General features: G+C 32.6%; 1 protein-coding gene across 2 annotated transcripts; it reads left to right on the top strand.

Annotated features, from left to right (window-relative positions):
• Positions 1-1,634: 1,634 nt before the first annotated feature.
• On the top strand, positions 1,635-14,232 carry fon (fondue). Of its 2 annotated transcripts, XM_075295372.1 has the most exons (7): positions 1,635-1,759; positions 9,511-9,526; positions 9,627-9,644; positions 11,998-12,063; positions 12,132-13,363; positions 13,435-13,895; positions 13,964-14,232. In XM_075295372.1, exons 1-7 carry the CDS (start codon positions 1,711-1,713, stop codon positions 14,114-14,116), a joined length of 1,995 nt encoding a protein of 664 aa, XP_075151487.1. In that variant the 5' UTR covers positions 1,635-1,710; the 3' UTR covers positions 14,117-14,232. The 2 variants fall into 2 exon arrangements, with proteins under 2 accessions (XP_075151487.1, XP_075151488.1); XM_075295373.1 differs by lacking the exon at positions 9,627-9,644 and having other exon boundaries at positions 1,636-1,759.
• The last annotated feature ends 600 nt before the right edge of the window (positions 14,233-14,832 follow it).

Genomic DNA, 14,832 nt, shown 5'->3' with positions numbered 1-14,832 from the left:
AAAGTGCATTTTGGATCTTTAACATATACTTTCTCTAATTTCTTAGGACACTTCTCTTCCAATTTTTCTCTAATGAGGTAATGCTTCAATACTGTCCACTGTTCCAGCATTCATTTTGAGGAATATAGTAGAATTGGAGCAATCTGTCCAAAGGCGATTGCAATTTTTTCTAACTGGGTCCTTATGGGATCCATCATCAATTATTTCCTGCGGTCGTAATACAAACCTTAAACATTTTCATATTTATCCTGATATTTCATGCCACAATAAATTTGGCATATTCAATGTACGGTTTACCAAATAAGTTGAATCGTAACTGTTCACGTAATAAGAATTAATGAGCGAAGGCTGTTGGTGCACAATATTAAATTTTCTTAATAACACATCTATGGTGATAACTACCCATAATATTTAAACTTTTGAAAAAGTGGCACAAATTATTGGAAAAGTGGCACAAAATCGTAAAAAGTATCACATTTAGTGGCACAAACAAAAAGTGGCGCAAAAGTGGCACCGACCAAGAAAAGTGGCAAATTTGCCACTAAAGTGGCACAACGGTAACGCTGTTTGAAACCCTCAGAAATGTCACCAGCATTGCTGAGGTGGGATAATCCACCGCTGAAAAACTTTTTGGCCTTCGGTCGAAGCAGGAATCGAACCCACGACCTTGTGTATGCAAGGCGGGCGTGCTAACCATTGCACCACGGTGGCCCCCACTTCTTGTATTAAAATGTTTTAAGTTGAAAATTGTATATGTTTATGTGATTGAATCACTAAGTCGGTTTTTATAGGTGTTTGAAAATTAATTAAGATTGACTCATTTAAGAAAAATATGAACCAAGTTGTAGTTCATGTCACAGAAGTGAAAGACCAGGCTACGCAAAAAATCAAAATCAATCTAAGAACCTCATTCTGATAGCCGAGACAAATTTATAATGTTATACAACACTTACGAGTATGCATCAGTTTTACTTAATTTCACTAACCAGACATTTCCAATGTAAAATTAAGGAAGATTTGTCATTTTTTTTAATGCAGCCGGAGTTTATGCTAGGAATCGAACATGAAAATCAACTTAAATATTTAAGACATACTTAATGTTAAGCAAAATATCAAATAAATTAATTAGTTAATTTATTGAATCTTATTGAAGATTCGAAGATTTTACGAAATTTATATTCATAGGGGATTTTTAAAATTTATTTTTCAGAATTGTACAAATCTTCTTTGAAAAATGTTCTTTGTTTTTTTTTTTAACGAGTGTTTAAGGTATATAAAATCAATTATAAAAACATAGACCTTCATGGTAATTGGACCGCGTCCAACAAATTTATGTTCCTTTTTTTCCAATAAACAGTCAATATTCTCTTGTATTTATGAATGTCACAATAAAAAAATTCAATGAAAGCCATTCTCGGCAATAATCTTTTGTTTATTTCGTTTTGAAGCCCAATGGTCTTATCAAACCTCGACTATTTTGTAGGTCGTCTTGGTATCACCAGGTTCAAGTCTTTGCTGTGTCTTATCAGTGGAAGCTTAATTCCGAATACGAATTTCCCGAGAACGTTTTAACACATATGGCTAGAAAAGATTTTTCAAATAAAATCCATGGCATAAATTCTATGATTAGTTCCACAAAGAGAAACATTTACTATTGGTCAGTGCTAGAAGTAAGACAGTACAAATCTCGAATTCGATTCGATTTACAAAATGAAATTCTTGGTAGTATTGGCATTGTGCCTTGGTGCTGTTGTGGCAGGTAATGTGAAAGATGTGATCAAAAAGTGACAATGCAATTTTAAACGTGGAACATTTAGAATTTTAGCAATATATTTGCTTAAAATGAGTGCTGCAAAAAGGAATATCACAAAAAAAAAAAATAAGAGCGCTTCCCCTAAAACTAGAACGAAATTCTGAAAAAGTGTGCTTTTGTAGTTAACAACTATAAGATCTGTGTTTTACATCAAACTAGAGTTTCTTTTAGTCTAGTATGTTTCAAGGATTGATTAAAATATTAATGACTTAAGTTACTGTTGTGAAACTGCTATAACTGAAGGTGTCATTTTGAAAATAAAACATTAACAAATTTGTGAAATTGTTCAAAACGAAGCCGAATTAAAATCTACGGACATTTAGAACGGAATGTGATTCAAAGTTAACTAACTTGAATAAAAAATTCCGAAAAAGATTTTTTGACAAACAAATATTTATATTTGGTGGACTTGATTTAATGTATTGTCCTGCGGACAGGATTCTTGAAATGAGCATATATAAACCAAGAATAAACCAATTGTGGGGAAAATGGTCAATGCAGGACATGGTTATATTTTCACTCACATGTTAATTAATATTTTTCTAAAAAAAAACTAAGCTAAAAAATCGTTTAAATCTAAAAATGTTGTGTCTCAACGTATTATATTAGAAGGTTAGGTTATGTGGCAGCACGATGTATCAGGCTCACTTAGACTATTCAGTCCATTGTGATACCACAGTGGTGAACTTCTCTCTTATCACTGAGTGCTGCCCAATTCCATGTTAAGCTCAATGACAAGGGACCTCCTTTTTATAGCCGAGTCCGAACGGCGTTCCACATTCCAGTGAAACCACTTAGAGAAAGCTTTGACCCTCAGAAATGTCACCAGCATTACTGAGGTGGGATAATCCACCGCTGAAAAACTTTTTGGTGTTCGGTCGTAGCAGGAATCGAACCCACGACCTTGTGTATGCAAGGCGGGCATGCTAACCATTGCACCACGGTGGCTGTATTAGAAGGAACCCAAAAAAAAAATACAACGAAGCTTTTGAAGGCGATTTAACTTTTTTTTAGTTCATGAAAATCAGTTGATTTTAGTTCAATTTTGCCAAAAAAGTTTAATTATTTTTTGCTTACTTTAATGACGTGAACTAAAATTTTACTAAATATGAAAATAATTCATATTATCAGAAATTGGATTCATGAGTTTCTTAAATGAGTCAATTTTACTATAATTGTGTCTGTATAGAAGTTCATATAGCACTAAAGACATTTTAACATTTTTTAATTTCAATTTTTTCTTCCAAAATTTGGAATTTTATTAAACCATAGATTTTTTGAAATAAATATTCCTCAATTTGACAATAATTATAAACTAATTTGTATCATGTTGCAACTACTAAAATATTTTTGTTAAATTTTTTAAAATTATGTTAAACCTATTTTTTCATGATGTTTTCTGGGTGAAGGTGCTCAATATTATACCCCATTTAATCAAAGGTTATAGATTTGAGGAAGATGGGAGATTGGCTTGCGTCATACCAAATGTTGCATTTACCAGATTAGTTTAATACATGCTTGTAATCTTTTAGTTGTTTTTAGTTTTTATTTTTTAAATGAAAAATTTAATTTTCTTAATGAAACAATGTTAAATTTTAGGTAACAACAAAAAAATTACATTTTCCTCTTTATGGAAATTTATTTCGTGCTCTTAATTTCTTTTTATTTGCATTTTAAAGCTATGTCAATACTTGTCGTATACGCGTTTGGTTCGAGTATTAAACTAATGTGGTAAATTGTTTGATGTGCTCATTAGCCAATCTCTCATCTTCCTCTTCTATAATCTTTGATTTAAATAACGTTTCCAAAATCCACTTTAACTAGATTTCAACTGTTAGTTGCCTCATACAACAGGAATTTCATATATCGAGTTTTTCATTTCCATTCCGCGTTTTTACACTCAAAAAAAGTGAACTCACTAAAGCCAATTAAACTTTATTTTAGTTCATTGAATTATTATGTTTGGAGAAAGTTTCCTTTACTCTAATAATTGTTTGCCTACGTTAGTTAAATTAACTAAAACCGAGGAAAAAAATATACTCAAACGAAGCATAAAGATTAACTAAATTCGTGTCTTCCACAAAATAGTTCAGTATTTCTTTAAATTTGCAAATTTTACTACAAATGCATTCATCATGAACTTCGTATGTCACTAAAGACATTCTTTCAATTTTGAACCCCATTTTTTTCTTTTAAACTACAAATTTTTCTTTAGCAAGTGAAACACTTATTAACTTACAAAATAAGTATTCTATGCTCAATGAGAAGTTTTTTTTGGTTGAAACCAGGGATCCGGAGCGGTCCATTTTTTTCGCTCCGCTCCGCTCCCGCTCCGGAAAAAAACCGCTCCGCTCCACGCTCCGCTCCGAGAAAAATCACTCCGCTCCTCTTCGAGAAAATTATAGTACAAACATTGTATTATTTGTTCAATTGAATTTTATTTTATTTAGAAAAATCGGGCGGTACATATATGGGAGCTATAGCTAAATCTGAACCGATTTCGATGATTTTTTGCACATATAGTTAGTGCTATAGAAGATTACATTTAGCCAACTTTGAGTAAGATCGGTTGATAAATAAGGGTTTTATGACCTAATTTGGCTAATCGGGCGATACATATATATGGGACCTATATCTAAATCTGAACCGATTTCAATGAAATTTTCAGGCTTAAAGGGTGGGTGATACAGAAGATTATTTTGTGCTAAATTTGACGACGATCGGTTAGTAAAAAAGTCCAACGTGACCCCATTTGTCGAAATCGGGCAATACATATATATGGGAGCTATATCTAAATTTGATCCGATTTCTTCCAAATTCAATAGCGTTCGTCCTTGTGCCCAAAAAAACTCCCTGTACCAAACTTCATCAAAATCGGTTAATAATTGCGACCGGAATCCTGTGAATAACAAATACATGGACAGACGGACGGATGGACGGACACCAAGCGCTAGATCGACTCAGGATTGTGAGTCAGGTGATTCTGAGTCGATCGGTATATATTTTATGGGGTCTAAAATCAATATTTCTGGTAGGCACATTATACCCTAACCACATAGTGGTTAGGGTATAATGACTTTAAAACAATGTGTTGAAACATTTTATTAATTTTGAAGATTTTTTTCAGAAATATTAAATCCATTTTGACTTCATTAAAACGAAATTTTCATTCATGTTAGGATACACATTTTTATGTCGAATCACTTAGCTATAAGGACAAACGGACTTCATTGAAAAGTTTAGAGACTTCTTCTATTCTAAGCAAAATTCGTATTCGTATTTTAAGCATGTGAAATATTTGGCCTCCCGACAATATTCTTTGCGGTGCACAATCTACTATTTAATATGTGATAGAAACCAAATTTATGAAAATGGACCAAAATGGACCAAATTCTGTTTGGTCCGACCATCGGACCAAATTTAAAAATTGGAAATCTTATGGACCAATTTTGGCCCGATCGGACCAAAACGGCAACGCTGATTGGAATTGAAAGTCTATACACAGAGTAGAAGTAACTACTCTCCGAAAGTTTTTTTTTTTTCGTTTTGCAACAGACGTAGAGAAGAGGTTTTGTTATATTTGTAATATGTAATATTTGTAATATGTGTGTTTATGTTTATGTTTGCAACAACCTCCATCGAAATCAGTCCGTGGTATACCTACGAATATTCTTACTCAGATCTAGTGTTACCTAATTTCGCTTTTTTCCCCTTTATTGTAAAAATACATTTTCGAACTGCGTTTTTAAGAAATGTTCGTTCTCAAAAAAAGTAGATAACATGCAATAATACAAATCAAGTCATTATTTTTCAATGTGAGAAAAAAATTAAAATAAATGTATATGCGCACTCTTTTTGTTGTTTATTTGGCCAACCTTGTATGATTTTTTGTTATTATTTAATTTTAGCTATTTAGGCCTAAATTTTTTTAAAAATAAAACTCTTTTATTTCATATTCTCCCGACGTTTCTCCACTATTTGGTGGCTTTTTCAAGGGATTCGTCTATCTAAACAAAGAATTTATAGAAATTGAATAACAATATTTCACAATACAAATATTAACAAAACAACTTACAGAAATTCAAGTTTTTTGGTTACATTTGTATAAATATTCAAACACGTAACACATCCCAGCAAAAACTCTCATTACCCGGTAATCTTGTAGGTAAGCCTATTTAAAAATTAATAACCACTTATTAATTGGCATCGCTTCGGATTACATTTACATACGCATGTCCTAGGAGGAAAGTACTTCTCCCCAGGCATACTTTCGGCCATAAAATAAGTAGTGCTTTTAAAGCATATAATCACCTAATATTTAATGACTTATTCGTAGATACACCAAAGTTTGCAAAATAGCCACTTATTGCCTCAGGCAACCAAATCTCAAAAATATTGATATCTATCGCCGATTACAATGGATCAAAATATGGCGAGTGATGCTGTAATATGAGAACTACTTGAATAAAAACGAATATTGTATAAATAAATAAAAAATCTAATAAATCATCTAAATAAGATTACACGCAAATTAATTTCATACATAAAATAGAAATAAATGTAGGTTGTTTAAGGGAGTTGGATTCGTGAATTACGTTATAATATATTCAATAGCCAATTCACATTAGGTTCGAAATCTATTAAAAGTAAATTTTAATTCCCTTTTTATAAGCAAATAGCATTTGAAATTTAGTTTATGTGCATTTTGGAAGTGTAATGTGAATGAGGTATAAGAAAGCATTTATTTAAAACATAATATGATAATGTCATTAAACACAATTTTTATGAAATATTTGTGATAAAAATTTCTTAACGGAAAAATCTTCAGAATTACCGTTACATTACATATTCTTTTTGTTTTTTATTTAAGTGCTCAATTATGTGAATAATTATACCTAATGGTACCATCATTTATTCTATTAATAATAATATATAAATATTAATTCATTAACAGCCAACTGCCCAAAAAATTTGAGAATAACAATTCGAAAATAACCGAGAAGTATTTATTTTTGTCATTACAAGTTAGTCATTATAACTCGCCGCTATATAATGCAACGTGTAATGACAGCTTTACTCCTGGTAATGTCAATTGTAATGAGATGTGGTTACCTAGTTTTTGCTGGGATTTTTCAACCAAAATTGAAACTATCCATAATTTTAATTACATTTTCGAGAAATAATATCAGAATGCTAGAATGCTAGGATATAGTACAACAGTAAAGCAAATATGAATGTCCTTACACTGAAAAAAAAAAGAATTTTTCTTAATTATTAAAGTCACGTTGACCTTACCTCAAAAATTTTATCTTTCATGTTATGATACACATTTTTAAGTAAAATCACTTAATTATAAGGACATTACAACTTCATTCAAAAGTTTATTGACTTTTGGACAAGGAAAAAACTTTATTTTAGAGAAATGCGCCTTCCATGTTAAGCAAAATTTGCATTCTTATTCTAAGGACATGAAATCTTTGACTTCACGACAATATTTTTTTCAGTGTAGAAAACTAAAAAATTAAATATAAATAAGATCGTTTAATTGCATTTATTTGACGTTCATAACAAACATCTTTGTAGTAATACGGGATGAAATTGATCGAAAGTACTGTTCTTACTTTTACAACTAGAGATATATTTTGACATTTGCCGTTTTTGAAAACAATTACTAAAAAAACGTTGTGTTTTCCCCAATGTACGTACGTACAAAAATACACAGTGTAATTTCAAAGTTACACATTTCATTCAAGTAATATTTTATTCGGAGCGGAGCGGTTTTTCATTTGGAAACCGCTCCGCTCCCGCTCCGGCAAAAAAGGGCTTGCTCCGCTCCGCTCCACGCTCCGCTCCGGATCCCTGGTTGAAACGTTTTGTTTAGTTAAAATAAAATTTACTTTACTTACAAATTTATTTGATGGAAATATATTTTAATTGAATGAATGTATACTGAAAAAAAAAAATTGTCGTGAAACCAAAGATTTCATGTCCTCAAAATACGAATGCTAATTTTGCTTAACAAAGAGGACTCATGTCTCTGGTATAAACTTTTTTCCTTGTACAAACGTCGATAAACTTTTCAATGAAGTCGTTTTGTTTGACTAAAGTCATCTTGGCTTTAATAATTCTGAAAAATTCTTTAAAACTAATGAAATCGTCTTTTGTTGTTTATTGTATCTTCACTACAAATAGGAGATTTTTTAGCACTTTATTTTAAAGACTTTTTTTACTGGAAACTTAACATAATTTCTACTTGAATGTGAGTTTGAATTTGAAAATTGTCGGTAATACGTTCTTAAATGACTTTATTAGCACATGAAGAAAAAAATTAAAACAAAAAAAATCATAAATTAAAATATTTTTCCAAGAAACAAGTACGCAAATTTAACAGAGAAATGTGTCTTAAAAGTATCCTTACTTCAATTCTCCGCTTCTTTGGCTAGGAATCAATACCAAAATCATTAGTGTAAAGACAAAATCTTTGGATCCCACATGCTTTCGTTGCAGTGTATGAGAATTAAAGCTAATTGTTACACTATTACACTATTTCCAATTAAAAGTGGATTGAAGTTTAAAATACAATCAATTAAAAAATTAACTTTCGGATTTATTTTTTGATAATATTTAAAAAATTTTGGAAACGTTGAACTATTTTGTGGAAAATACGAATTTAGTAAATCTTTCGCATATTGCGGGAATTTTATGTGAAACATAATAATTTCTAAAGTAGAGTTAAAGTGGAAGATTTATAAGAAAGTTTAAAATCTTCTAATATTACAAGAAAATAATTTCATCTAAAGATAAAATAAAATAATAATAATATAATAAATAACTGATTACATCAGTTAAAAAATTAATTGATATTTGCGACCAAAATCAATTTAATTTTTAATTGCACATATTAAAAAATAAATTGAAATTGCAAAATAAATCAATTAATTTTTTAATCAAATACAATTTTTGATTTATAATTTTCTTAAGTTAAACAATTTCAATTGAAACACTAATTGGATCAATTAATTACGTGATTGAACTAGAAATGTTTTTTTTTTCGGTGTATTTCTATAATTCTGCTTTAGTGTTTCACTTAAATTTTAAGGACAAAATGGCGAATGGTCTTCAATGTAACTAAATTGTTTTATTTGCATCAATGTGATTGTTATCTAAAGGAAGAACATCAAAAAAATATATATACATTTTTATTTCATTTTACAATTACTATCTTAGCTAGTTTTTCTCGCCAATTTACCTTAAATGATGATTTAATTTCCTTTTAAGTAAACAGTTTAAGTTTTAAAATTTAAGAGCAATAATCAGCGATTTTTTAATTCAAAATTCTTCTTTCTTAGTCTAATTTTAAGCTGCTGTTGCCAATTCAATGTGTTGCGATCCATAGTATCAGTGTCCAATTCTTTGACTTTGAGAGATATACTCTTGAAAATCTCATTATGACACATAATCTAATAATTGTTGTTGTTTTTTGTTTACTTAATTGGGCAGTCGAAATGTTTGTTGTCCGATGATAACTTTTGACATAGAGTGCTTTTATTGCAGATCAAAATGTTTCAAGGTCTTCTTATGGACGTCAACTTTTACTTAATCATGATGACATCATTCATTTTAACAACATCCTGTTTTGGTTTAACAAATTATTCGCATTCATTTTAATTATTATTTTTTCTTTTTTTTTATTTCAGAGGAACTACATGACAGGTATGCCTTTATAAATCTAAAATGTATTTTTTATTTGAATGTGTTGGGATTAGAAAACAAAAATAATTTAATTTTATCTATTCTTTTTTATTTTGTAAAGGCATGATTTTCACAGTCTGTAAGTACCACCTCAATAATGGAATTCATTGAATTGATCAAATCAAAAACAATTGGTTAATACTAGACAATTTTTTCCTAATTGGTGATTGGTACAGAACACTAAATTATGTCATTTTTTTCCAAATTCCAAGTCTTAACTAATATAGATATATAGTCTTTATCTTATATGATGTAATTATATGCGGAGTTTGAGCTGTTATGTGGATTGTTTCCTACATAGTAGAACAAGACATGAATTTGATTTCAAGTACTGAATAATTGCCTGGTTTGTTGTTTTAAATCACGATTTTTTAATATTTTTTGTTAAATATATTTTGGGAATCAGTAAATCATTAATTAATCGTCACATATTTATTGTCATCCATCACGAAACGAATTAATTTTTAATTCGAATTTCTCCAATCTTGGATATGACAATAATCTACGCTAATTAAAAATAGTAATTGCTGTTTGACCTTCTTTTCAATTGAATTCCTCCGAGGAAGACTTTATCCCTGTTAAATATTGCACCCCCCTTCACACACAGAAAAAATATCACCAAAATTAAAAATTTAAATTGTTCCACAAATTTTTTAATTGAACCAAACATCAATCACAAAAATTAATTGGATAAATGAATTTTTTGATTGACTTTGGTGATTGATAGTATCATTTCTGTTATTTTAATTAAAAATTAATTGGATCAATTAATTTTATGATTGAAAACAAAACAATATTTTTTCCTATGCACTAATATAGAAAATTACGTTCTAGAATCGTGAGCGGACGTAAACGAAGTGGATTCACGAAAAGGCGAAACTAAACTTTCACGTTTGGCTCCACAGACGATCATGAACGGCGTTCGGGTTTCTTTGCCATGAAGGCTTGAATTAATCGTTAGAATTTTTTACTGCTGCTCCGTGTAATGTACTAAGACGACTGTTAACGCGTATGGAACAGAAAATGCATATTCGGATTACAATAGCGAAATTAATTTTAGATATACGAGTATAAATACACGGACGAGTATAAATACACAGTTCACCAAAATATTTCCAATTAAAATTTTAATTGAATTTTCAAAAATATTCATTTAAAATTATAATTGATTTAACATTTTTTTTAATTAAAAGAAAAATCAATCACAAACATTAATAGTATCAATTAATTTTTTGATTGATTTCGATGATTGATACTATCACTTCTGTGATTGAAGACATTTCAATTAAAAATTAATTGGATCAATTAATTTCGTGATTTTGTGTGTAGGTGTGTAGTGCCAAAATGCGTTATAACTATGATTGATACTGTGCAGAATTTGAAAAATATTAATGGACATGTAGCTTCGTTAGGCTTTAACTGTCAGTTAACAGAAAGTAAATTGCAAATATATTCTCTACAGTTAACTTTAACAAACTAATGTTAAAAACATATTTTTCCCTATTTAACCCTTTAAACAAGCAGATCGATGATTTGACTTTGAAAAAGAAAAAGTGAATACTAGGCTGTTTTCTTTTAGTACTCGATGCAACATTTCCATGAGCTATCTACAACATTGTTACGCTGGTGTTCTATCCCGAACATCTAATCAGTGCAAACCGCGTCAGTGATGTCACATTGCATTTTGATAAAGTGACGTTTTCTGGATTCACAATAGCTATTTATTGTCGAATAACATGAAATTAAGTGGTAGTGTCACAGCAGTAAATATTTAGTACTATTTACGCACTTCATTCACTAAAAACTTATGATTTTACTTGTTTTCTATGATTGTTTTTAACATAAATAGCTGATGTCAGTGTTGCGGAAATTTCTTCTGGATAATGGGTACTCTGTTTTCTACTCTGTTTTTTTTTTTTTCAGGGAACTTTCTTTTATCAAGTAGTATAGTTTTTAGTTGAAATTACAACTGAAGTGAAATTAAAATAAATAAAAATTGCTCTATGAGGAAGTCGAATTTAGCTTTTGATTGCCATTAATAGTCGAATGGCTATTTAGATTTCCTGTTTCCAGCAGACAAACGGTATTAATTTGGCAGCTTTTTCTATTATATTGGGCAAAAAGTTTCTTATGACTCCAAGACATCCCATTTTTTTTGGTGTATTAAATAAATTTGCATTAACGATATCTGAAAATAGAAAGATTATGGAATTTACTTTTTTCGACATAATACTTTGGTAGTCTTGAGGACAAACTGCTTGGATACATATAGAATTGATTTGAAAGATAGTTTGTAGGGTAACGATTTACAAATGATAAATATCCGGTTTTGCATTAATATTGCATCAAACAGTCTCAGACTTCGCACATTGTTAACTACAAAAAGTTGTTCTCGAATTCATTGTAATATAACAACTTGATTTTTTTAAAAGGCATTTTAGCCAACATCAACAAACTATTGAAGAGGCTAAACGTAAAGTTTCCGAAGCTCTTGATGGGTGAGTACAGTATAGGCAGCGGGGAAATTCTTGAATTTCTAATATTTCTTACTCCATATTCATTGTAGACAAGCTTCATTTGAAGAAGTTGGCACTTATGGAGACGTAGGTGGTGTTGGTACCGTTGGTTTGTCCACTGGCTCATCCGGTTATGGATCTTCTGGCTTCGGCTCATCTCTCAATGCAGGCTTCGGATCGTCTGCTAATTCCGCATTCACTTCTTCAGCCAATTCTGGTTTCGGTGCATCTTCCAAAGCTTCTTATGGCGTCAACTCTGGTTTCGGAGCATCTTCCAACTCAGCATATGGTGCTTCTGCCAATTCAGGATTCGGTGCTTCTTCCAATTCTGGATTCGGTGCTTTGGGAACTTCCAGCTTTGGTTCATCGGGCAATTTCGACAGCAGTTCCAAATTGACTGCTAGCTCGAACTTTGGCTCTACTCAAATGGCCAATTTAGGTGCTTCTTCAACGTCTGGTTTTGGTTCGGAATCTTCCTTTACCAGCGGTTCCAATACGGGTTCATCTGTTGTCATCCCAATTGGTGGTGGTACATCTGGCGGACACGAGTCTTACGTACATGAGGAACGTCGCTCCGAGAATCAAGTCGCCACTCCCCTTGTTTATACTGCTCCCTCTGGAGGTTCTGAAAAATACTATCACCACGAAGAGCGTCGCGTTACCAATGCTGCCACACCTATCGTTTACACTGCCCCCTCTGGTGGCTCCGAAAAATATATCCATCATTCAGAAAAACGTGTCGAAACATCCGCTCCTGTTATCCAATTTGCTCCATCATCTGGTGGCGAAAACTTTATCCATCATGAAGAACGTCATGTAGAACAAAAACCCCAATTGATTGTTTCGGCTCCTTCCGGAAGCTCGGAAAATTACTTCCATCTTCAAGAGCGTCGTGTGCAACCTCAACCCATTACCATGCAAATTCCCTCAGGTGGTATGGAAAAATACATGCATCATGAAGAGCGGCGAGTTCAGAATCAAGCTCCCGTTATTCAAATTGCTGCTCCCTCGGGCGGTATGGAGAAATACATTCACCACGAAGAACGCCGAGTTCAACAGACTCCCGTCCAAATGGTTGTGGCTCCATCCGGCGGCCAAGAATCTTATATGAAATACCGCAAAGTAACATCTACTTCTTCGCAACCCCAAATTGTTGTATCCAGTCCCGCGTCATCATCTTATCTTCACCACCAATCATCAACTTCATCCAACAGTGGTTCTCAATTGGGTGCTCTTCTTAGTGGAGGTCTTACCAACACTGCTGGTATGACAGGATCAATGAGTATGATTTGCTATCATGTCGGTATAATCGATTTGAATGACAAAAAATCTTTCTCCCTTTTATTTTTACAGATACTGGATCTTTGACAGCTGGCCAATCGAACTCCATGTTCAAAACTGGTTTCGGCCACCAAGCTACCTCCGGCTTTGGCATGAACAGTGCCATGACAGACACCGCTTCTTTCGGCTCTCAATCCAAATTTGGTTCGTCATTCGGCGCCGAATCTAAATTCGGCTCTCAATTTGGCAGCTCATTCGGTGGTTCAACTGCCTCATCATCCTCTGGATTGAGCAGCTATATGGCTGAAGCTGAGCGTTTGGCTAAAATGCAAGTTCAAGGCATGAATGTTGGAGCTACCCGTACTGGAGGTACCCAATTCAATTCCAACTTTGACAGTGGCATGGCGGGCTCAAGTATTGGTGGATTCGGCGGTACTGCTGCTCTAACGGCCGGCGCTGGTGGTGTTGGAGGTGGAAGTGGCTACAAGACCAAGTCCTGGGAAAAGGCTTCCAAATGGTCTAGCCAATCAGAGGTAATATTTTATCTTGGCTATTTGGTCCTTAGCAATTATTTAATCGCTTCTCTCATCTCTTCCTATAGTTTGGTTCCGATGGCCAAGTGAAGAACTACAAGGAAATGTCAACTGGCGAAAGTGAGAACTACGACATCAACGGTCACCGCGTAGGTTATAAAGCTGCCACCACCACTCTCGATGACAATGGTAAATTGAGCAGCTACAGTCTTCATACATAGACAACCATACGTCATTGGCCCTTCACATGTTGTAGCATTAATTCATGTTTAGTTCCGAGATTTGATAACAAAATTTAAATAAATTCCAATTAATAATGAAAACGAGAGGAAAACAATTACGTTTCCATTGCTAACTATGGCAAAAGGTCAGACCCTACGCGATTATTCTCCCATAGTGTATGGAGATTTCATTGCCCATGTGTTCATTCGTTGAGTAACGAGCAGATAGGAAATCTCGATCGATAGTTGCAGTCGTCATTGAACGAGTTTATATTATCAGACTACCAAATACTTATGATGGTGCTTTAAATGGACAACTGGGTGGTACACTTATCAAAACAAGGTTTCGTAATTTTAACGAAATTTCTCATTAAAATTGAGCCAACAAAAAACAAACAAGTATAAACGGCCGTAAGTTCGGGCAGGCCGAATCTTATGTACCCTCCACCATGGATTGCGTAGAAACGTCTACAAAAGACTGTAATACACAATCGAATTACTTGGGTTGTGGTATCTTAAATCGTTTTCTAAATTGTGAGTTAGTCCACACGTGGTATATATTAGACAAAAAGGTATGTAAGTCTACAAATAATAACGAATCGATATGGACTTTTGCACGGTACGTAGGGAGCCAGAATTGAAATATGGGGGTCGCTTATATGGGGGCTATATACAATTATGAACTTGATATGGACCAATTTTTGTGTGATTGGGGA

This window comes from Haematobia irritans, chromosome 2 (assembly GCF_050003625.1).
Source record: "Haematobia irritans isolate KBUSLIRL chromosome 2, ASM5000362v1, whole genome shotgun sequence".
NCBI classification, from domain to species: Eukaryota; Metazoa; Arthropoda; class Insecta; order Diptera; family Muscidae; genus Haematobia; species Haematobia irritans.
Note: the sequence above shows the minus strand (reverse complement) of the source record. Positions and strands in the feature narration are given on the sequence as shown.

Bases quoted from the DNA above. Each gene is read 5' to 3' on its own strand.
- fon (XM_075295372.1), top strand. From the start codon at position 1,711: ATGAAATTCTTGGTAGTATTGGCATTGTGCCTTGGTGCTGTTGTGGCA. The intron at 13,364-13,434 runs GTATGATTTGCT...TTATTTTTACAG, and splicing joins TGGTATGACAGGATCAATGA to ATACTGGATCTTTGACAGCT. The intron at 13,896-13,963 runs GTAATATTTTAT...CTCTTCCTATAG, and splicing joins AATGGTCTAGCCAATCAGAG to TTTGGTTCCGATGGCCAAGT.